Source organism: Leptinotarsa decemlineata, unplaced genomic scaffold, assembly GCF_025532065.1.
Source record: "Leptinotarsa decemlineata unplaced genomic scaffold, Ldec_3_MD MMD2_tig00026307_RagTag_RagTag, whole genome shotgun sequence".
NCBI lineage: Eukaryota > Metazoa > Arthropoda > Insecta > Coleoptera > Chrysomelidae > Leptinotarsa > Leptinotarsa decemlineata.
Genome location: NW_027412681.1, coordinates 3,262,581 through 3,285,121, shown reverse-complemented (window position 1 = coordinate 3,285,121; position 22,541 = coordinate 3,262,581). Strand labels below are relative to the sequence as shown.

At 32.7% G+C, this 22,541-nt stretch overlaps 2 protein-coding genes across 2 annotated transcripts in view; one reads left to right on the top strand and one right to left on the bottom strand.

The window, feature by feature from the left end:
• Positions 1 to 367: 367 nt before the first annotated feature.
• Positions 368 to 20,229, top strand: LOC111517608 (PX domain-containing protein kinase-like protein). The gene is made up of 9 exons (XM_023173812.2): positions 368 to 602; positions 656 to 844; positions 2,601 to 2,697; positions 2,796 to 3,022; positions 3,083 to 3,326; positions 6,367 to 6,600; positions 10,526 to 10,818; positions 12,774 to 12,909; positions 13,309 to 20,229. Exons 1-9 carry the CDS (start codon positions 501 to 503, stop codon positions 13,497 to 13,499), a joined length of 1,713 nt encoding a protein of 570 aa, XP_023029580.1. The 5' UTR covers positions 368 to 500; the 3' UTR covers positions 13,500 to 20,229.
• A 1,005-nt stretch (positions 20,230 to 21,234) lies between these two features.
• COX8 (Cytochrome c oxidase subunit 8) overlaps positions 21,235 to 22,541 on the bottom strand; it is a 324,402-nt gene continuing 323,095 nt past the window's right edge. Inside the window, exons 2-3 of the mRNA XM_074180860.1 lie at positions 21,575 to 21,602; positions 21,235 to 21,518 (exon numbers count right to left, since the gene is read on the bottom strand). Coding sequence (XP_074036961.1) covers positions 21,304 to 21,516 — 213 coding nt within the window. The 5' untranslated portion in view covers positions 21,517 to 21,518; positions 21,575 to 21,602 and the 3' untranslated portion in view covers positions 21,235 to 21,303. The remainder of the gene's footprint in view (positions 21,519 to 21,574; positions 21,603 to 22,541) is intronic.

The window sequence follows — 22,541 nt, the reverse complement described above, 5'->3', positions numbered from 1 at the left end:
TGAAAAAAATGAGAATTTAAACTCATGACTGCTAAGATGCTAATTTGACTACCAAAGGTATATACTGACTGAAAATTTCTATTAGCTTTTGACGTGCAATGTGTGTTAATAGGTAACTCTACATTGTATTCATTCTTGTCTTTTCTTTATCAACTGTGATAATGTAAGGTAAAACCTGCCCCTTTGGTTGCAAATATTCTAACAATAATTATCGTCAGTATCATTGAATCATCGGGTAACATGAAATGTAAGAACTCAAAAATAACTTTGAATTCACATGGAAGAAATAAGATGTTTTCTGCAATAAAAAAAATATTTCATGAAGTTTTTTATTTACATCATAGAACACATCTCAAAACGTCAGTGTCAATGGTGTCTACAATCTGCCAAACTCAGCAGTTTACAATGTATTTTATGATGTAGAAGTCGTAAATGCAAATTGAAAATAAATTGTTCTTGATGGATTTTCAACTCGAAAGTGAGCAAATGTGCGGCATTCAATGGCTATTTTCGAAAGACAGACACCCAATAAAGTTTTACTAGACGACACTGAGCCTATAAAATGTACGATTGAAAATTGGAAAAACGTCAATGGACACACAGTATGTTTATGCGGGTTTTCATCGATAATTGGATAATTATACATAATTTCCAGGAATTCATCGTGAGAGTTTACAGAGGACCATTTTCGGACCAGACTTGGAAAATCAGTAAAAGATACAATGACTTCTTCAAATTGCATAATGCTCTGCAAAATTCAGGAATTCCCATCGAGTTTCCTCCTAAGAAACTTATTGGTAATATGGACCCACATTTCATTAGTGAGAGACAGCAGGGTTTGCAGGTACGTTTCTATTGATTACATTATTGGTGTGAATTCAAAAATATCTAGAATTATCCATTTATATAAATATATTTCATAAAACTATAACAAATTCCATTTATCATTTTTGTTTCTCACTGTTAGGAAAATTTTTGAAGATAAGACATGAAGAAGTTCATTGAATCAATAATATGTTATAATCCTCGATTATACTCGTGATAACTTCTGATCTTTAAATTTTGTTTATACCTGTCTGATTTGAATTATTATTCATGAGATTTAATAATAATGATAATATTTATTTCTTTGGTTGAAAAGTACAGTTGACAGAAATCAATGCACAATAAACAAAGAAAATATCAATTATAAAAGTAAATGTAAAAACATATAAATATAAATAACTACATATTATAAAAGTCAGTCCAAAAAATATGTAACCAAATTATAAGTCAGTCAAATCAATATAAACAACACAATAACACAAACAGTTATAATCATCCATAAGTAATAAAAGTAACATATAAATATGAAAATATAAATGCAACTAGTATAGACCATAAAGAAGCCGACAAAATATAATCGACACACAATTTCTCAAGTATTGAAAGTAAACCAAATTTGTTTAAAATTATTCCATGATTTTGGTACTGCTGGAAATATGGTCTTGGAGACAAGTTATCTTGATTAAGTTGGCCTACAACAATTATATTTGAGTGACTGCTAACATTTTTTTTTTTTTTTGAGAAGTTCATTACATGAAAAATATTTGTATTCAAATACAAAATTCGCTATAATAACAATTCATACAATTACAATTTTTGTCATTATATTACATCATTGACTTTGTTATCCTTGATAGCCTAGAACTCCTTGAAAAGTGAATTTAAATTATTTCTATCATTATTTAATTGATACATTCAAGAAATACCGAAATTTCAATTTTGCATTAACAGTGAAGTTTCAGAAATTCTTATCGTATTTATTTTCAGAATTTGGTCTAACTGTCGAAGGCTTCCACACTTCCATTTATTGTTCTTCATGTCTCACTTTTCAGAAAATTTTCCAAGAGAGACATTCTCTGAATTAATATATTAATTATATCGGTGCAATTTTGTGATAACTTCTGACCTTTTGATTTTGTTTATACCTAATGTCTGGAGTTATTTATAAAATTTGTTTCAAATTAATTAATGATTTTGGCCTAAAAAATATGGCCTTGGAGACAAGTTTCTTGGGCAGATGAATTGATGGATATAGCCGTGTTACTATGCGGTAGGGAATCATCCTGAAAAATAAAAATTAAAACTGTCTTGTATTGTATTTGTACCTGTAGTTTCGTCCCACAAGAACTTTTTCAAACAAATACAATAAACGTTTCAAAATGTCCTGCAGTAACGTTACTTATAAATACAAGTCATATAAAAACAGGAAATTTTAATTCTCATTCTTCATTTCTTGAGTTAGTTGACTGACATAATTATCATAGCTTTATGTTACTGATTGTTTTTCAATTCAATTGAATTATCATTATTATCATTGTTCAGATTTTAATGGTGATAAGCTTGGTTTATCCCCATCATGAAAATATAAAAAAATGCTTTATTTAGTATATTGTTTCACAGACAAGATATCGAATACTTTTGATGGATCAACATTATGTAACAAACTGCTAATTCAATATTTTTTTATGTTTTTAAAGCAGTGTTTCATCTCTCAGGAAATAAAAATAGGTTGAACTTTCAAAGGTTTGTCTCTAAGTCTGACTTAACATTTTCAGAAATATTTAGACAACGTATTCATGAATCCGATTTTGGTATCTTCTTTACCAGCTCGGTCATTTGTAGACCCAGCAAACTACTGCCAACCCTTCGGAGGTGAGTATTTATGACCATAATAATAATATGTATGTGTTTGTTTCGTTCATCTGTCCATTAACTTACCAATTACTATGATTGAAAAATGTATTTTCCAGAGTTGGCTCTGCAGCATGTTTCTCTAGCACTTCGAGGAGAAGTGGGATGGGAAGTTGTGGGGCCCATAAACGATATTGGTTGGCGCTTGAGAAAGCATTACTACCAACTGAAATGCAAATCGATCCCAAAGGAGGAACTTTTTGGCAGCTGGACTGATTACGGTCCAGATAAACATTTAGATGACAAGGAAATGCATGCTATTTTCAAGAGTTTGGGTCAACTACAGGTTAATAACTGTCAAAATGACTTTAATAAAAAAAAATCAAATTTTTTTTCTATTTTCAAGCACCCTTATATACATGCCATCGAACTGAGCATTTGTACCGAAATAGGTGGTTTAGTAGCCAGATTGGGGCACAAGAACGGAACTCTGAGGGACATTCTGTGTGGGGCCAAACCTCGACAATCTTTTCTTAAAAAATATGGCAACCCCAAGGGTCACAAAGGCTTACCCATAGAACAGATATCTCTCTATGGGCGACAGATATTGGAAGCTTTGAAATTTATGCACGACAAGGGATTTCCTTACGGTAATTATCCAACATGATTTGTAGGGGGATTCAGAACATATTCAAAATATTTTAAATTATATGTTGATTCCATTGAAATGTATATTTTTTGTTGCTCACATTTGTTAATAATTATATTTATTAACCATTGCTGAGACACTTGAAATTTATGGTAACTCAGGCTGATGTATTTTTAGAAAATATCCCCTGTATATGATGAAATCACATTAATAATGATTTTGAAAAGTAATGGCATGAAAAAACATATTGAAACATAAAATAGATGAATATTCATTTGCGTATTCAAATTTGTTTGAAAATAAACTTCGAAGACTTTCGTGAACAATTTTGAAATGTTATAATTCACATTTATGTTGTCAATTTAGCTTGATCACACTGGATCAGGTTTTGTCATGGTTTCTTTGCCATTTGAGAGAAAATTTGTGATACATATTTGTAAGATTACATAGATAAAATAAATAATACTGCACAAAAAAATACAAGAATTGCCAGAAATTGTTTCTGTACTCCAAATTTCTCTTTGAGCTACTGGTATGATTGCTTTTTTTTAATAATCTGGTTGCAATGAGAGTTTAGCTAGTTAACCTATCAGATTGTTCAATGTTTTTGATAGATTTCAAAAATATTAATTTCATTTTGGTTGTTTTTTGGTAAGTTGATGAACAGAAAAATATCACTTGCTATTTCATGTTGATAAATAATCACTATTCCTAGTTTTTCTATACGTACATAAAATTACGTGAAATTTGATATACAAGTATTGTTTGCGAATATATCACCAGAAACCGTCATAATTGATCATTAGTGGCTTCACGAAAAGATAAGGTTATCATTTTTAAGATTGGTAGAATGTCGCAATATACATAATTGTCAGGAGTTTAGATTTCATTTGAGTTTAATAAACATTTTTTGAGGTGCTTACAAGATCAGCGCAAATTTTTAGACAAACCCAAAGTTTATTTGTTACAATTATCTCTGCCTGTGTATATACACAGGGTATATACCCATAATTATTGTACATTGTAGTTCTTCCAGTTCAAATAATTTCATTGATTACAAAAAGTTGAAATTGGGTAATGTTTTACTAATTGTAAAAAGTTCTCATTTCCTTTCATCAAAGTTCATTCAAAGTAGATTAATGTTGAACCAATTATTATTTTCATATTACTCAAAGCCTTGTGAAATTTTGAATTGAACCTCAAGTTGAAATTTGGGATAATGAGAGTATACATGAATACTTTATTTTGAAGTGAAATTGACAGATGACACTTTCAAGAAGGCTACTGAGCACCATCCGAGAAAAAAATTAAATGAAAAGGGGGTCGTATGACACATCATTTTGAAGCTCCTGATGAATACTTCACATCCCTAGAATATGAAGTCAATATCTTCACCTACTACAAAATGGCGAAACATTTAATAATTTCCTGAAGACAAACACATAATTATCGATATTTCTAGAAATATTCCTTTTTATCTGCCAAATAGCAGATATGGCAATCGACAAAAAATGTCAGTACGACAATGAACATCATTGTTCAGTTAGAATATTCTCATTTAGTTTTCGGTTTTACTAGTAGAAAGATAGCACATCAACAATCTCTAAAATGGTCAATTGAAGCGATTTTTATTTACGGTGCGACGCGTAACTTTCACGAGACCGAAAGGATTTTCAATGAACGTAGAAAATATTTGAGAGAACTTGTATCCAAATTCAATACTACCGGTAGTGTATATAACACTCCCAGGTCATCCTTCCATTCAGGAAGAACACCAAGTGCAGATAATTGGTGAGATGGTAGTAAATTCTGAACAGTCTACTTATTCCGTCGTGAATGTTTGTGAGGTGTCTCCTTCTACTGTGTGGAGACTTTTGAAGATGAATAGGTATCATCCATACAAAATTAAAATGGTACAGCAATTAACTGAAGATGATCCTGATCGAAGAACAGAATTCGGCGAAATCATGACGAAAACCATTGCAAATCCTACCTATCTCCGCAATATTTGTTTTAGTGACGAATGTACATTTTTTTTTAAAGGCAATGTTCACAGACAAAATTGCCGTTACTGGCGTTACGTTTTCCGAGAAACACTTACCCAATATCCAGAAAAAATTAACGTTTGGGCAGGAATCTTGGGAAACCATATTGTAGAACCGCTATTTATTGATCAAAATTTAACAGGGGAACTGTATTTTAATATGCTGGAAACTACTGTTGACCCACTCATCACTGAAATCTTCGAAGCGAATCCTAATGAATTCGATATGGATATTGTATTCCAACAAGATGAACTCCACCACATTACTCCAGACAAGTAAGAAACTATTTGGATACTACTTTTCCCGCTCGTTGGATTGGCCGTCGAGGTCCTACAGAATGGCCAGCCCGCTCGCCAGATTTGACACCTTTGAACTTTTTTTATGGGGCTATTTGAAGCAAAAGGTGTAGGAAACTGAACCTGCTTCAATATTGGATATACGGCAGAGAATAACAATTATTTGTGGAGATATTGACTTTACTGTGTTCGAAAATGTTCGGCGTGATATATCGGATAGGCTGTTCATATGTCAAGAAGTTCAAGGCAACCATTTCGAGCATCTTCTGAAATAACAGCAAGCTTATTATCTCATATTATGTAGTTAAATGTCTATCTATTGAGGCAGTTATTAAGAGTTCCGCCATTTTGTAGTAGTTTAAGATATTGACTTCGTATTCTAGGGTTGTGAAGTATTCGCCAGGAGCTTCAAAATGATGTGTCACAAGACCCCCCCTTTCCAGTTAACTTTTTTCCCAGATGGCGCCCAGTCGCCATCTTAAAAGTTTCATCTGTCAATTTTACTTCAAAATAAAGTATTCATGCATTAATTTCATTATCTCAAATTTAAATTTTTTTATTTGACCCGTTCAAAAAATAAAAAGAGGGGGAATTAAAGATGTGCACTGTATGTGCTATAATTCTCTATGTTAAAGGTCTGGATCACCCTGTACCTTGTTTCACTGACGAACATTTTTGTGATTTCTCGTATATGTTTAAGGTCATCTGCACACAGGCAATATAGTAATAGATGACAATCGCGTGAAGCTTCTTGATATTGAAAACGGAGTTATGGGAGTGCCGTCGTATTACAGGCCGTATTTTATGCAACACAAAAAAATCAACAATGTAGAAGCGATAGATGTCTATTGTTTCGGTCATGTCTTGTACGAGATGATGTTTGGAGCCCCGCTTCATGAGAGTATCGCTGACAATATTCCAGCTTGTCCTATGAGTAAGTAAAAACGACATCTGTTTAGTATTGTGGAGTACAAGGCTCCATTTAAAGCCTTTTGCTGAATATATCTTTATTTTGATAATTATTACATGCATCTATCCCATTTAACAATATATTGGGGATATAAATCAATATAGATAATATTTAAACTCGACAACATTTCAGAGGTTTACATTTTATGAGAAATAGATAGTTTTTCAAAATCAATTTTGATAGCTTTCTTCAAAGAAACTCAGTCTTTTCTACGTCATAATAAAGTGGTATCATCAGCAACTAGTGTAATTTTTTCATTAATATTGATATTAGGAAGATCATTCACATATATAAGGCATGAGATAGGACCTTGCACGGATTCTTGGGGAACTCTACCTTGACAATTTGATTTCTGTCAGAGATATAGAAGCTCCAATATGAGACTGGTTCTCTGAAAACGTGAAGGAATAATTTCTTCTAAATTTAAAACTTCGCTCAAAGTGCTTGTCACTAAACCATCTCATTGCCCGACTTCCCTTTCGGGATCTTACTATAAAAACGTTTATAATTATCTATCGTATCTATAGTTTTTAAGTGTATACCTGTTCATATTTCTGCACTGTTAGTTTAAAGCAGGGGTTTCCAAACTTTGAAGCCTTCGGGCCATAATGATTTTTTCAGTTTGTTCCAAGGGCCAATTTCTGCCCTTAACTATATTTCTAGACTAGGATAGTCGCAAAGTGCGTGACCTAAGCAAACTTACGCTTTATTTGCATTTCAATTATTATTGTGTATTGTGACACTTAACGACATCTAGTGGCGAGTAGTGGTACTATGTACTATCTTTTTCAGCTACCCGCTAGGTGGCATTAGGCGTAATTAAATATTTGGAATTACCGCTTTGGTTCGAGAAATTTCTGGTTCTAGCTAGTGTATTCCGATCACCTCGAGATGGCAGTAATAATTGCATATAAAAAGGCTAGCGGCGCAACTGCGAGTTAGTCTGCGTAGGAAAGGCGAAGGAAGCGAAACTGTCTATTGTGAAATAAAGTAACACCCGTCAATAAAAGTAATTTGATTTGACTTATTGTTTTTATGTGTGATTTTTTTGTATGGAAAAGAAACAAAAAATCGACAGTGAATGCAGAACGTTCTAAGAAAAATGGAACTTTCAGTATTTTGTGATTGAGTCCAGTAATAAGGCGCTATGTTTAATTTGTAATGAAACCATAGCTGTTCTCAAAGACTATAACATAAAATGACACTATGAATCCAAACATCTTCAAAATTACTCCAAGTATACAGCAAGTTTGCGAAAGGAAAAATTTGAAGCTTTGAAACGCGGACTCAAATCGCAGCAATCTTTGTTTACCAAAGCGAATAAGTGTCTGTTTGTCAGAAAAAACCGTGGCTCGGAGGGTGCAAGACATCGCAGAAAATATATCATCTCAACTGTCTGACAAAAATGGACATCATGAGTGGTTTTCTCTAGCATTGGATGAGTCAACGGATGTGTCAGATACTGCTCAGGTGTTGATTTTTATTCGCGGAGTAGATAAAAGTTATGGAGTGTATGAAGAACTTCTTGATATTGATAGTATTCACGGCACGACAACTGGGGCAGATACTTTTAAGGGAGTTGAAAATACCATTAATAAAAAGAACCTTCAATGGATAAATTTGAAATCTATAACAACTGATGGAGGCAAAAATATGTATGGTAAAAATAAAGTGGTTGCACTTGTGTCAAAGGCTGTAGAAAATGATGGTGGTTCAAAACCATTAGTCATACATTGTATCATTAATCAAGTCCTTGTGCGGAAAATGTTTGGATATGTCTGAAGTTCTAAAACCAGTCATATCAGTTGTTAACTTCATCAGATCCACTGGGCTGAATCACCGACAATTCCGCGAGTTTATTCAACAGATTGGAGAAAATGATTTACCATATCATACTGCCGTACGCTGGCTTAGTTGCGGAAAAGTCCTTAAGCGCTTTTTTGAACTTCGAGCAGAGATCGAAATTTTTTTAAATGAGAAGCAGCGCCCTTTTGCCGATTTAGAAAATAGTGAATGGATGTGGAAGTTAGCCTTCTATGTCGATTTGACAAATCATATGAACGAACTGAATTTGAGATTGCAAGGAGAAAATCAGCTTCTCCCTGATTTATACACCAATATCAAATCCTTCAGGCAGAAAATAATACTATTTCAATCGCAATTACGTAAAAAATGTTTCACACATTTAGAAACATGTGAAATATTCAGCCACACTACAGAGACTGAATTTCCCGTCAATTTTGCAATCGAAACTTTGAGTGCTTTGAAGATAAATTTTAATACTCGTTTTTCAAATTTTGATGTCATTGCGAATGAAATTAAGCTTTTTCAAAATCCTGTTGATTCTGACATTGAAACCCCGGCTCCGGAAGTCCAAATGGAAATTATTGATTTACGGTGCAGTGATATGCTTAAGAACAAATATCAAAATTCATCTTTGTTGGAATTTTATAAGAGTTTGATTTGAAAGGGTTATATTTTTAGGAGTGATTAATTTTTTTGGGAAAGAAAGTTTTTGGCTTTCTACTACTCCATCTGATACAAAAAAATAGATGAGAGAATCTTCCAAAGAAAGGAAGGAATAATCAATTTGAAAATAAATAACTCTATACATGGATGTGTAGATCATGCAAAGAAGTAACTTTCAGACACAAACTGAAAGAAAGTCCTCCTGAAACAGCTACTTTCATATAAACATTGAATTACACGAAAGAAAAAATTCTTTCGAAACAAATACTTCTATATGAACACTGAATTATACAGAAGATACTTTCCTCTATTCAGTTTGATTATCGAACATTCGTGGAGGAATAAGAATCAGATATCATTCACATGAGTTCTACTTTGAATGAATGGTAATAAATTGTACTCACATGGAACACTGTCACCCTAACTGGTATACACGTGTTTCGCCTTAAGGCTCTTCAGTACCAAATTGGATAACATTATAGAAAATACACACACTTCATTCATGAATTACGATTTTGAATGTCACGGAATAAGCTTGATCTGCTTATGTCATCGATGACATCGTAATGACATTCATTCACCTATTTGATTTAATCCCAGCCATGAGGAATCTTATTTGATTTGAAAGGGTTATATTTTTAGGAGTGATTAATTTTTTGGGTTATTTATTTTCAAATTGATTATTCCTTCCTTTCTTTGGAAGATTCTCTCATCTATTTTTTTGTATCAGATGGAGTAGTAGAAAGCCAAAAACTTTCTTTTATAAGAGTCTTCCACTGGAACAATTTGATAATTTGCATAAATTTGCTCGTGGGTTGTTTTCTATTTTTGGTACTACTTACTTGTGTGAGAAAACGTTTTCCAAGATGAAGTACACAAAGAATGTTTACAGATCTCAATTAACCGATGAGCATCTTAAATCTCTTTTGATAATTGGTACAAGTAAAATTGATCCACAACTACAAAGTATTGTCGGTGGAAAATCACAATTATATAAATCTCGTTAGTGTTTTTGTTTTACTGTGATTCATTCCAATTATTTGTTAGTTATTAATATGTTTAAACTTTCCTTCGTTAAGTTTTACCTTGCAAGTAAATAAAACCGAGTAATTAGGTAATCATTGGCTGTCGCGGGCCAGATTGATGACAGTAAATCATTGGCTGTCGCGGGCCGGATTGATGACACTGGCGGCCGGATTTGGCCCGTGGGCCGTAGTTTGGAGACCCCTGGTTTAAAGGAATTGTATTGTACTTTATTGATATTTAATGAACTAGGCTTGTCCGGTTAATAAATAAATAGGTATTTATTTCAGGTACCTCTTTCTCTTAACACTAGCGATAAGAAAACATAAGAGTTTTTTGTCACTGATTCAGTAATGGTCATTTGAAAATTTTGTTGTAAGAATACTTTTATTTACAGGAAACATCCTCGTTAAAATTCTGACGACTGAGGCGTGTAAAAACGGCCTTCCTAAAATTATGGACCTCTTGGCGGATCCGTTCTTTTCGTTTGTGCAGCTAAGCCTGTTGCCTACGGACAGGGCTCACTTCAAGATTCCCAGCTCGACGAAGGAGCAGCTGAAGTCGGTAGTAGCCAAAATGGAGGAAAGACTGATAGGGGAACAGAAGCTGGTGCGAAGCCAGAAACGTTTGGCGAGGGTACAAGAAATGATGAGCTGTGAAGAGGAGAAGAAGAAGCATAGGCACAAAATGGTAACGTACCATAGTTAATGTTGCCTTTTTTTTATAATCATAATACCAGTTTTTCAATTAGACCTTTGGCATCACTTTACTACAATAGGGAATGTTCCTCAATTTGGGTTATTACAGCAAATGCAAGTTTGAACAAAATAAAGTTGAGTTTAATTCATGAGTTTTTCAAATTCACTTCAAAAAGTATTCAAATTGATGTTTCAAATGTCGGGTTTAAATTTTTAAAGAGATTTGTTTCTAATTCACATATTGGCAACAGCGCCTTTATCAAGTTGAAATAATTTATATGTACCTATATATTCTACTTTAAAAAAGGAAAATTATATTTATAAATCAACAATTAAGGCAAAATATAAATTATAGTTCAATACCACCTCCACAAGCCACATAAACAACAGTTGTTTTGTTATTTATTTATATAGAGGAAGATAGATTAGGTGTACAAAATGTGATATGTCACAGAATGTCTCGAAATTTGGAACATAAGCAAACAGAACAAACAGCACGCCTCTGAAATATGTCATCTTTGTTTGTCTCATACAGGTAACAGATTCATTGTCCTTTATTAGCTATAACCGATGTTGCCAAATGGTGAAATAGAAACGAATCCCTTTAAATGTTGAATGCATTATTTCATTCCTCTTTTTTAAGTATTTAAATATTTTTTTAAAGAAAAAGGTTGAAATGATAAGTTTAAAATGCGTTGTTTTAGAGGTGTTTTATGAAAACTACTTGATTTTCGTCAGGAGGAACATTCCTCATTACCATTGCTAATATTGATTATAAAATGTAGAGATTTTGACTTTCACAGCTAAATTTTGAAACTGTTGTTTGAAGTGTCCTAGGAGGTATAGAACATAAAGTAGCAGCAAATATTCCACTTTAGGAAAAAGCAATTTTCGAAGAGACTTGATTTTCTTTGAACAAATGGCTGTCATTATTGGTTGTGAAACGAATTCTGTTGATTCCATCATCCACAAACTATGAAAACAAATTATGAACCAGGTCTATCAACTTTAAAAAATGATAGTAAACTTCAAATGACATTGAAGCTACTTTATTGATTCTGTTAAAAAAATAGCTAGTTTTTTTAAAAAGAGTTGCTTGTACAACAAATAATTAGTTGAACAAATTTATTGAAGACAATAAAAACGAAACCGAAGTAGCAGATAGATCAGGAATATAATAGTTGTATTATGCCGATATCAGTGGCATAGATTTCTGTCTGAAATATGGTCGCATAAGTGCCTGGGCAGGATGTCATGTCTGTTCTGGGTCTGTGCCAGAAACTGCAGCTTTCTTTGACCATTCAGTGAACCAACAGCTATCTGATCTTAGTATTTCCACCTCCTGGATGGTCCAATCCTCTTTATTTAGGATTAGGACTTTATAAGGTTGTTCCCAGATTTCTGGGACTTTCTGTTTCGACCAGTGATCTGCTATGCTTTGCAAGAGCCTGTTTTGTTCAATTGGCAGTGTGCATGATTCTGTATGTTGTCCATCTAACATCTCTTTCCAGAAAGATGTAGAGACTAGAAAGCTTCTTCTTGACCAATTGCTGTGTAGCTTTTGGACATTTTGAACAGAAAGGTTTTGAACTCAATCTTTTGGAATACTTAGAAGAATCAACAATTTGGAACATTTACTCAATGACCAAATAGAATTGTTGAATAGAACTGTCCGATACTTGATGAAATCCATATTAAACAACTCATCAATACAGTTTATTTGTATGATTTTCACTATAGCGAAACACGTGTCTCGGTTTTTGTAAAACCCTTATAGTGAAAATCATACAAATAAACTGTATTGATTAGTTGTTCAAATAGAATTGAATGATCGTCGTTTGTTGAATTTGTTTTCTAATGCTAGAATTGATAATTAGTTGAAGATTTTTGGTGAAAGCCTTGTTGCAATGAACTGTTTAGTGTAAAAATCATTTCATTTTTTCACAGGAGCGTATGGCTAAAGAACAGCACAAGCAAAACAAGAAGTTGGAAAAAGCTAACAGTGTGAACGGGGATCGACCTGAGAGTTTGAATAGCAGCGCAGCCACTTCTGTTGGTACTGCTACACCTCCTTCGATTGCAGGTGAGATTAGGCTTCCTAAATTGAATCCTGCTCTATATTTGTGTGCTTTTGAATTTTCATTAGGCATCTCCCGACACAAATTTGTCTGTGAATGATTAACTCACTTACTTGTATATGATAATCTATGTCTCTAGTTCAAAATAACACAAAATCCCAAAAAAAAATTTAAAAACAAAATGAAAACAATTTTTTTTCAGAAATGAACTCTTACTTTTTATAGATATGAGATTTATTTTGTCACTAATCATTTTTGACTATCTGAAATAAGATCCTATCCAAGTTAAATATAGCATATCTGCCAGAAAATAACTGTTTCTCTGGATGATACTGTTAGATATTTTATTGACGTTCTCTTTTCTTCCCGATCGTTCTCTTTTCCAAAAATTATAATTTTTTCAGGTTCAAACGTACCATCGCCTCAGCCTCCGCCACCTCCCCCTCTCCTGGACGCGCCGGTCCCGCCACCTCCGCCCCCCTTGATCAACGGGGCCCCACAGACGATGCCGGGCGTCGACAAAGACCGTTCCCAGCTGCTGGGGGCCATCTGCAACTTCAACAAGTCGTCGTTGCGCAAAACCAAAGTTTCCTGAATTATCCAGCCGAGACTGTAAATATTATTGAAGATGTGATAAGAATTTTTTGTTTTCATGTGAATGTCCCGGAATGCGTCACTTGAATGTGTATATCAATAACTGGTTCGGGTCGGTGCAAGGGCTATTAGAGGAATGAATATGCTGAGAAACACGATTCGAAATTCCTGAGGGTTGTTTTCAGTCTGTTTCAATAATGATAATAATTATACTTTATTGTCTAAGGAAATAAGTTGTTATTATTATTATAATGACTAAATCTTGTCGAATAAGCATACTAGCCGAATATAGATGAAATTAACAGTAACTTTAAAAGAAATTATGTAAAATAAAATATAAACAGAAACATATGAACACAAAGTCACAAAAATATCATAAATATACCCTGGTGTTTTATGGAGGAGTCGACAAAATTATTGAACACTGTGCCATCCGGTTGTTTGTCGGGCAAGACATTCGGAACAAAGGTATATTTCATTGGAGCCGATTTTAATGATGAAGAAATCAAAAACCTGTGTCGAGGCAACCAGAAATTAACTAAGTCGAGAAATTTAAACAGAATCCTATATATTTTTTAGGTAATTTTTTGTGGAATAAAATTCTCTTTCCAACGATATGACACAATTGACCATTCTATTCAAAATGGCGGCGTTGAAGCCATCTTCTCCAAATTCAATATGGCGACAATACAACAAAAGACCAAATTTAATAGGAAGTCAATAAATTGATGGATGTAGCCGTTACTACGTAGTAGGAAATCATAATGAAGAAAAGAGAATTGAAACTTTCTATATTTTTTACCACTTTTATTTGTAATTAATGTTACTACAGTTTCGTCCTATAAGGACATTTTCAAACTTCTACATTAAATTATAAATTAACATTAAATTATAAATTAATGTATAAATTTGAAAATGTCCTTATAGGACAAAACTGCAGTAACATCAGTTAGAAATAAAAGTGGCAAAAAACATAAAAAGTTTCAATTTTATTTCATTCAATGGGAAGTCATATTTTCAAACTTCGAATTGACGTTAATATCTTGTACTATATGTTTCATTTGTCTGTGCCAGTGAAAAAGTGAAACTTTTAAAGCTCCGGTATCTCATTGCGAGTTAATAACTACTTACATATTTTTTGTCGACATTTTTTGTCTTACAAGTTCACTTGCCCAAACAAAAGAACTACATAATATCTTTCTCATTTTTTGTCATAAAAAAGGGAGAGTGGATAAGAATTCCAAGAATGACCTAGAGTTATCATCAACACTTTCGGTCGACGTGGATTTATAAAATGTTGCATAACATGTTGACGAACTGGATCGAGGGTAAACATAAAAATGCATAAGGGTTTATAGGTTTTCTGTTGAACATATTCAATGATAAAATATTTGAGTTAATGGAGTTGGTTGAATGTTACACTGAAGATGAAAAACCTCTCGTTGACTCTGCTTTGAGCAGTCATTCATCAAGTAATGAGCGGAAGGTAATAGAATCAAGAAATGAAGGATATCTAACCAGAAGGACTGACTTTACCAGTACACCGAAAGGCGACATCTTGGGGGTAACTGAAGTCGAGCATTCATCGTGCCGGAGACCACATTACTGAGAATATTCAGCCTTTTCTCACGCTGCCATTCAACATTGAGAAAGTAAAGACTGTCAGGAAAGCGTTTGAGGTACTCGTCTCAAAAAACAGTTCTAAGGGGCCTACTTCGTCGAATACTAACGAGCAAGTCAAAGTGTGGGAGCAAATAATACTCTGAAAACTTCCTGTTATCCTTATATTGCATCTGAAGTTTTTCGAATAAAACCACGAAGGTTGCACGAAAATTATCAAGGCCTTGGAGTTTGGATTTGACTTGAGAATTGGTTCGACACTGACACAATCTCCAAAAGAGAAGAAGCACGAACCTTTATCACGTTGCTGTTCTGCAAGCGGAACGATACTATCCGATCTGAATAACGCCCCACTAGGGGATGAGGTTTTTTTTTCAATCAATCAAACAACATTCATTATTATTACAGATTTACAACAACTAAAATCTATAAAAAGCAATACATACATATACATATAGGTATATACACATAAACGTACATACACATATATAAATAATTGTTTAAATAATAGCATGAATAGTCAGACAGACTTATTCTGGTATGAGACTATTCACAAGTCTTATCATACAAATTTAGGGCATTTAAACTGAGAAATCAGTAAACAAAGAAATGAAATTGGTTTTTCAGAAAAAGAATATATTTTATTTATCCTACTTTCTTTACTGAAGTATAAATTCATTTGATGATTTTTTGAATTTTACAATATTTTCAGTTTTTTATGTTATCAGGCATTTTATTCAAAGCAGAAAGAGAATCATGATTAAATCGTTTTTTGCTTGCAGCATCGAGATGAAACATATTATGTTGCCTTGCATCATTATCATGAATTTCTGAATTTTTCAGTAACATGAGGTTAGATTTAATTTTTTATTGATCATTAAATAAGCAATTTTGAGTCTGTCTATTATGAAATGTTCTTCTAAAGAGGTTACTTGGGGTTTTGTTGATTTCAGTGGATTATTCATTCATTTATTTTGCTGTGACTACTATACATATTCATGCATTAAATTATACTTTCAAATCTTTTTCAATATCCCCATAGTTTTTATAATTCTCTGAAACACGTTAGTTCAGTCGTATTTTACAGAAGTAAAAACTCTGAATTACCCCTTTTTTTCTACAACAGAAAAAAAATTATTCTATCATGGTAATATTCAAATAATACTATTTCAGTACTTTTATATAACAAATAGTTTAGAACATTTGTGTATTTCAACTGTGACGGCATTTCATTCTTTTCTGAATGAAAAATTTGAATCTCGTACTTCTTGGTAGATAATTCGACTTGCACCGACCCGAGCTTTTAGCTTCCCCTGTATATGAAATCTGTGCACATTGTGATTTGCGAGACTTCGGCACTCTAAGAGGGGGCCGTTCGTTCTGAAGTTGTAAGGGGCCACCATGTAATCTAACTGTAGCCGTTAGCTCTTGCGAAAGCGAGTCGCTACGAGAAGATGTAATCAATAAAAAGTAGTTTGCTTAACTCCTCGCGACTCGTTTAGAATATTTAGGAGAAGTATTTTAGAGCTTAAACACACTCTCATTGTTCCGTTTTTATTTTTCTCAGACTCGGAAGAGATCGGTTTTTTTTCATTACTTGTATCTATTTTTTTTTATTATTTGATTTATTGTTTCGTCCAGAATCAAGACTAGCAATTTTTAGCAATTTTCCTGTTTTGTGGCACAGCCTTTCAGATTAAATATCAATTGAGTATGATGGAATTTCTTACTTAACTGCTTTTTTTCTGGAAGGGTGGTCGAAGAAAATACAATAAGCTTCTGTTGGTGCAAAAAATTATGTGTAAAAATTGTGCAGTTTACAATAGGGCATAAAAATTTGTATTTCCTTATGATTTATAAGTACATCAAAGTGTGTTTTTTGTATACGTTGTGATGGATTTTCATCAAGTATCGGTCAGAACTGACCAATAAATTCATAAATACAAGTGTTCTACAGTGATATACGAGTTTTTGCATTTTGAAACTGAATTTAACATACAACTTTTTGCACTAACAGTAGTGAATGGTCCAAAGACCATGTGACTTAGAGGTTCATAAACGGCTTAATATTTTCTCTGCTGAGGTATCTTTCACGGGGAGGGTACATAATCTAATGGCGACATACACGTCCACTTCGGCCATTACCTTCAAGGTTATTTGAATGTCGCCTTTTTCCAAATGGCATTTTTTTTCAAATCGGCATCAAGAAAATTATAAATTTACAGTGCAATGTTCCTCATAATAAACTATTATTGTTTCATAGGGATAATCAAGTAACAACAAAACCTAAACTTTTATGACAATAAAGCATTTCTGCTCATAGTAACCTTCATTATCAGAAAAAAACAAAGATATAACTGATTATATTTTTTTGAGTTTAAATGATAATAAACCATGAAGAATAACTTGAATTCCTCATGTTTCAATGTAAAATGATTTTTATTGCCTACAAAAAAGCTTTTAGATTATTGCTAAGGCACCTTTGAAAATATCGAGGCAGAGATAATATTTCTTATGAATAAAAGATTTTTCAGATTGCTTTTATATAAAAGAATGGCAAAAGATAAATGATGGATATTGAAAGGAAATCATTTTTGTGGAAGAAATCAGAGCTTTTATCGACCTTCTTTGGCTATTTTCACCTTCCACGATCTTAAAAATATGAAAATTGTAATGGAGAACACATGTAGAAGGTTAGAAATGAAGTGAATCAGATGAAGGCAGATTTCAGACTCCTAAATAATAATAATAGAAGTTTCTTCATGTTTTTTATAATATAAACAAAGGAAATTCTAAACAAACTTCTGAATAAACTGATAATAATCTTGAAAAGTGAAACAAGTATCAAGGTAAGTCATAAGAAAGGATACATCTGTTCTAAATACAATCTCACATATTTACTAGGGGTGAAACAAAAATTAAATATAGATAGTGAAGAAAAAGAAAATAACAAATGAATACATAAATTTACAATATGTGCTCAAATAACAATATATGAAATAAATAAAATTATTCAGAAATGTAGTTGATGAAATATATTATCATGATTTATTGAAATTCTTTTTATCATGAATTTTTTTCGTGAAGTCCCTATTATCCATTCCTGAATTTTATTTTTGTACGTCTCACCATTATAATGGTGAGACAAGTATCTGTATAATTTCTTTTCTTTTTTGATAGGCAAAGTTATTAAATATACCAAGTTTCTGAAAAATACTTTAAATTTGCATAGTAACGTATCAGGATGAACTAAAATGTTTGCCCTTTCTACATGTTTATAAAGGCTCTCTACTACAATTTTTGATTTTTTGCGTCGTCTAAAATTTCAGAAGAGCTTCACACAATACGAGTGTATCATAGTTGCAATTTTTGTAAAAAAGTTTTCTTCAATTACCTCTAACATCTTTACAGGGATTATTTTTTTTCAACTTCAGTGAACTATACTCTCAAATCGAATATCAAATTTTCAACTCCACAAACAAATGGTAATGAATATTACTGGAGTTTTATCCTAAAACCAAACCGTTATTTTTAACACCTTCGATCACCAAGTTATCATCTTCAAGAGAAATATTCTTCCTCTTGAAGATGATCACTTGGTAACTGAAATGTAAATGTATTCTTCAAATTATTGACTACCTGTAAAGCTGCTTGCAAGATTTTAGCATCATTATTACCAGTATAAAATAATTTATCCTTTTGATCTTTTTGATATGTTCACATACATAACTGTTAATTTTCGAAATATATTGTTCGTTATGGCCCCAGTATTCTCATAATTAGACTTTTCTCTCATTCCTGATATATTGATTGAAATTGTTCAGCGTTTGCTGTGATTCAAAGTCGGTTAAATAGACGTTAGTTACTTGTTTCATGATTTTGAACTTGATGTGACGTTTTCATTAACTTTCTTCCCCTCTTTAATTTTTTTTTACAATATCTTCTCAAACAAATTAATTGTAATAAGTTATTACAACAAATCTTTCACCATCATGTCTAACCACAGGTTAAATGAATGAAATATTATTTATGAGATAGTTACAATGGCAATCGTTTTATAACTTGTTTTTTAAGTTATAAAACGACTGTTTCTGAAACAATTGTCATTGTATTTCATAGATGATAGTAGCAATAATATTTCATTTATTCACCATAAAATAAGATGAACACAATATAAAATTCCTTGATTTATCTTTCATGAACAAATTTGTATTAACCAATGCAAATTAAAGAGTGCATTCTTTTGTTAATCCATTATTTATGGTTTGTTTAGTCTTGACAAAGCTTTCATTTCAAACTAGAGCAGTTTGCTGCAAAAGGTAACAATCATTTGATGGTCAATTGATTGTTAGTAACTTGCTTTCTGTTTCAAAACACATTTTAGAAACACGACCTACAAACAAGTTATGTAGCCTATTTTCCAAGTGAAAAAGTCGACAAGACCCCTTACATTTTGTAAAATTTTTGTAACCTTTATTTTTGTATTCCATATTTTGTGCCAAGAATTTCCAATTCTATTTTTGATTGTTGTATGTAACCTTTCTTCACCCTAGTCAAAAATTTGTAATAAATAAATTATGTTAATCTGCAGGATGGCTGAAAAAAAGCATTGGACATTTGAATGTGATTGAATTTTTCACTTCCAGTTGCCTGAACACTTTACAAAGGACACCCTGTATATACTTTTTATTCTTTGAACGTCTTCAAAATGGAGCGAATCGTTAATACGAGCAAGTGAATGTTCTCAATGCTTATTTGTCGAGAGATTTAATAATAGTAATATTTGAAACATTGAAGGGTGATACTTCAGGAAGCAATTTACATGCCATCATTCTTTTTCTGGATCGTGTGCCTAATATTTTTGGATGTATCCGACCAGAATAATAAAAAAGTTTCTTTGTTTTCAAATAGAACCTGCAGGGTATATACTCTTGGCGTTGTGTGCCATGTTCAAAAAGGTAAAAACTCTTGCTCCTAGATAATCATATTTAGGGAATGTCTTTTGAAGCATTGTTTCGGCTATCCTGTAAAGAGTAATTTTAATAATTGAAACAAATATATGTAATATTATACTAAAAAAAACTTATTGTAATAAAAAATATAGGGAATTATATTGGTATTTTTATTCTATATCTCTTGACCAGGTGATAGTTTGTAGGAGGTATAAGAATACATTTTCAGAGAATGGAAAAATAGATTGGTTTGCAAGGTATAAATTTTTCTCAATAAGTATCTAAAAGATATAGAACAAGCCATGGAAAAGGAGTGTTCATCCGAGCTAAATGTGAATTATGGAATACCACATGGATTTATTTTGGGACCATTGTTATTTCTTGTTTATGTGAATGGTATTAGTATCATCACAATTTAATTATTTGGAGGTACACGCATTTTGACACCCATTACATACTTCCACATTTTGACCTTACCTTCATTGGTGAAATTCAAAAAATAATTCTCAATGACAATAATGCATCAATTCATCTTAACTTAGAAAAGTAGTTCAAGAAAAAACAGACTGAGAAAAGATCCATACTTATTCCATTCTTCAAAGCCTATTGTGTGTTGAATCCATGTCATTCAAGATAAACTTAAAAAAAATCATTCAATTTCAAATAGATACATTAGCAAAAAATAAGCGAATCACGAGGCAACTACAACTAGTAAAGTAAAAGTTTATTTTAGAAGAAAAGACAGGGTATCCTCGATGACTGATACTTTATTTATCATCACTTTTATAAATCCATCATCTCATATTTGAGATGAGTTTGAATAACAACTTTAGTTTGACCAATATACTTTTCACCGCAATATTTTGAATTATATACTTTGATCTTGTTGACAGTTCAAACTATCACTTGTCCATAAACGGCAATTCAAATATCAGTTGTCCATAAAGACACTTCAAACTATGGATTAGACATATTCAACAGTCCAAACTGCCTATTCATCAACAGTTCCAACCCTCAATTGTTTATCAATATAGGACTCTTGTCAATACCACATTCAAATCAATTTCCCTTAATTTTTTGTTTCACTAATCCTGGATAAATTTCTCCATTATTCACCTAAGTTAGTTTGTTTTTGTTAGATAAACTATCAAAAGAAGAAAACAGTTTACATGTCCTCTCACTTTATTCCTTAAATTACCATTACATAAAATTACTACTCTATCAGACTAGGAATTATTCCTCCTGCCCCCTGTAATTCTTGATATTGACTAAAACCCACGCGGGAATAGCTAAGATACCAACAGTAAGCGCTGCTCCATGTACCAATTGTTCCAAAGTGGAGACCTTGACTGTTGGGGGCCCAGAAATGGCACTCATCTGCCTTGCTGCTTGAACGGCCAACGGTTGGATCTTGGGGGCGACTTTCGAAACAGTGGCGGAGAACATATCTAAAAATTGCATATGAATAATTTTATTATGAATTAATATTAAAAAACTAGCTTACTTGGATCCTTGATTTGATTAGGTAACAAGTAACAATCTACCTCTGCAAAACTACGTAAGACAATCGCAATTTGACATTTAAATTTACGCCAGTGATGCCAAAAGGCCGAAGTGCGTTTAATTTTTACGTTCCACGATTGATAGACGCTCAGAGTAACAAATATTACTCTGAGGTTAGATGTCGAATAAAATGTCACTTGTAGGAATATTATGAAACTTTATAAAGTGTTTCATTGGTAAAACCAGTGCACCAACAGAGCATTTATATTCTTTATTATTGCATGAAGAAATAAAAGACCGAGAAACACTAAAACCAGTGTTTCAGCAATGGAAAACACTTTCAACTGTAAATTTCCGCCAGCGTCTACACATAGACGCTGGTGGACGCACCTGAGAGTTGGTTATTATCTGCCATCTCAAAACGCTACAAAAACAAAAAACCCGACACGGAACCAATATTTTGTTGACCAGCGCTCAATACTTATTTAATCTACACACCGAAAAAGGTACGTCCAATTCAAACCAGAACTCAATTTGTACTTTTGAGTTAACAATACAAAATGTATAAATCGACAGTGTCGAGTTGAATCTTCCAGCGCCAGCGACTCACAAGAGCCATGCGCACCTGCTGCAGTTCCAGTGTAGTCCACACGGGGCCATGCGCACTGTACGTTGGTAAACTCCTCGCATATACATTTATTAAATTTTATCAGTAATTTTTAATTAAACAAATTCTAACGTATCCAAAGTTGAATTCAACCTATGCAACTAGAGCTCATAAAATCTAACCTCAGTCTATCGTAGCCTTCTTAGGAGGCAAATGTGAAGGGGATTGTTTTTCTGAAAGTTTCGAACTCGGGACCATATAACCACTAAAGGTAATCGATTGAGAAATTATTAGTGCAAATCTTTTTGTTACTATGTTATTGATGCGTATTGTTTAACTGTAAATTTGCTGATTCACAGTT

Bases quoted from the DNA above. Each gene is read 5' to 3' on its own strand.
- LOC111517608 (XM_023173812.2), top strand. From the start codon at position 501: ATGGCTATTTTCGAAAGACAGACACCCAATAAAGTTTTACTAGACGAC. The intron at 3,023-3,082 runs GTTAATAACTGT...TCTATTTTCAAG, and splicing joins AGAGTTTGGGTCAACTACAG to CACCCTTATATACATGCCAT. The intron at 6,601-10,525 runs GTAAGTAAAAAC...TTTTATTTACAG, and splicing joins TATTCCAGCTTGTCCTATGA to GAAACATCCTCGTTAAAATT.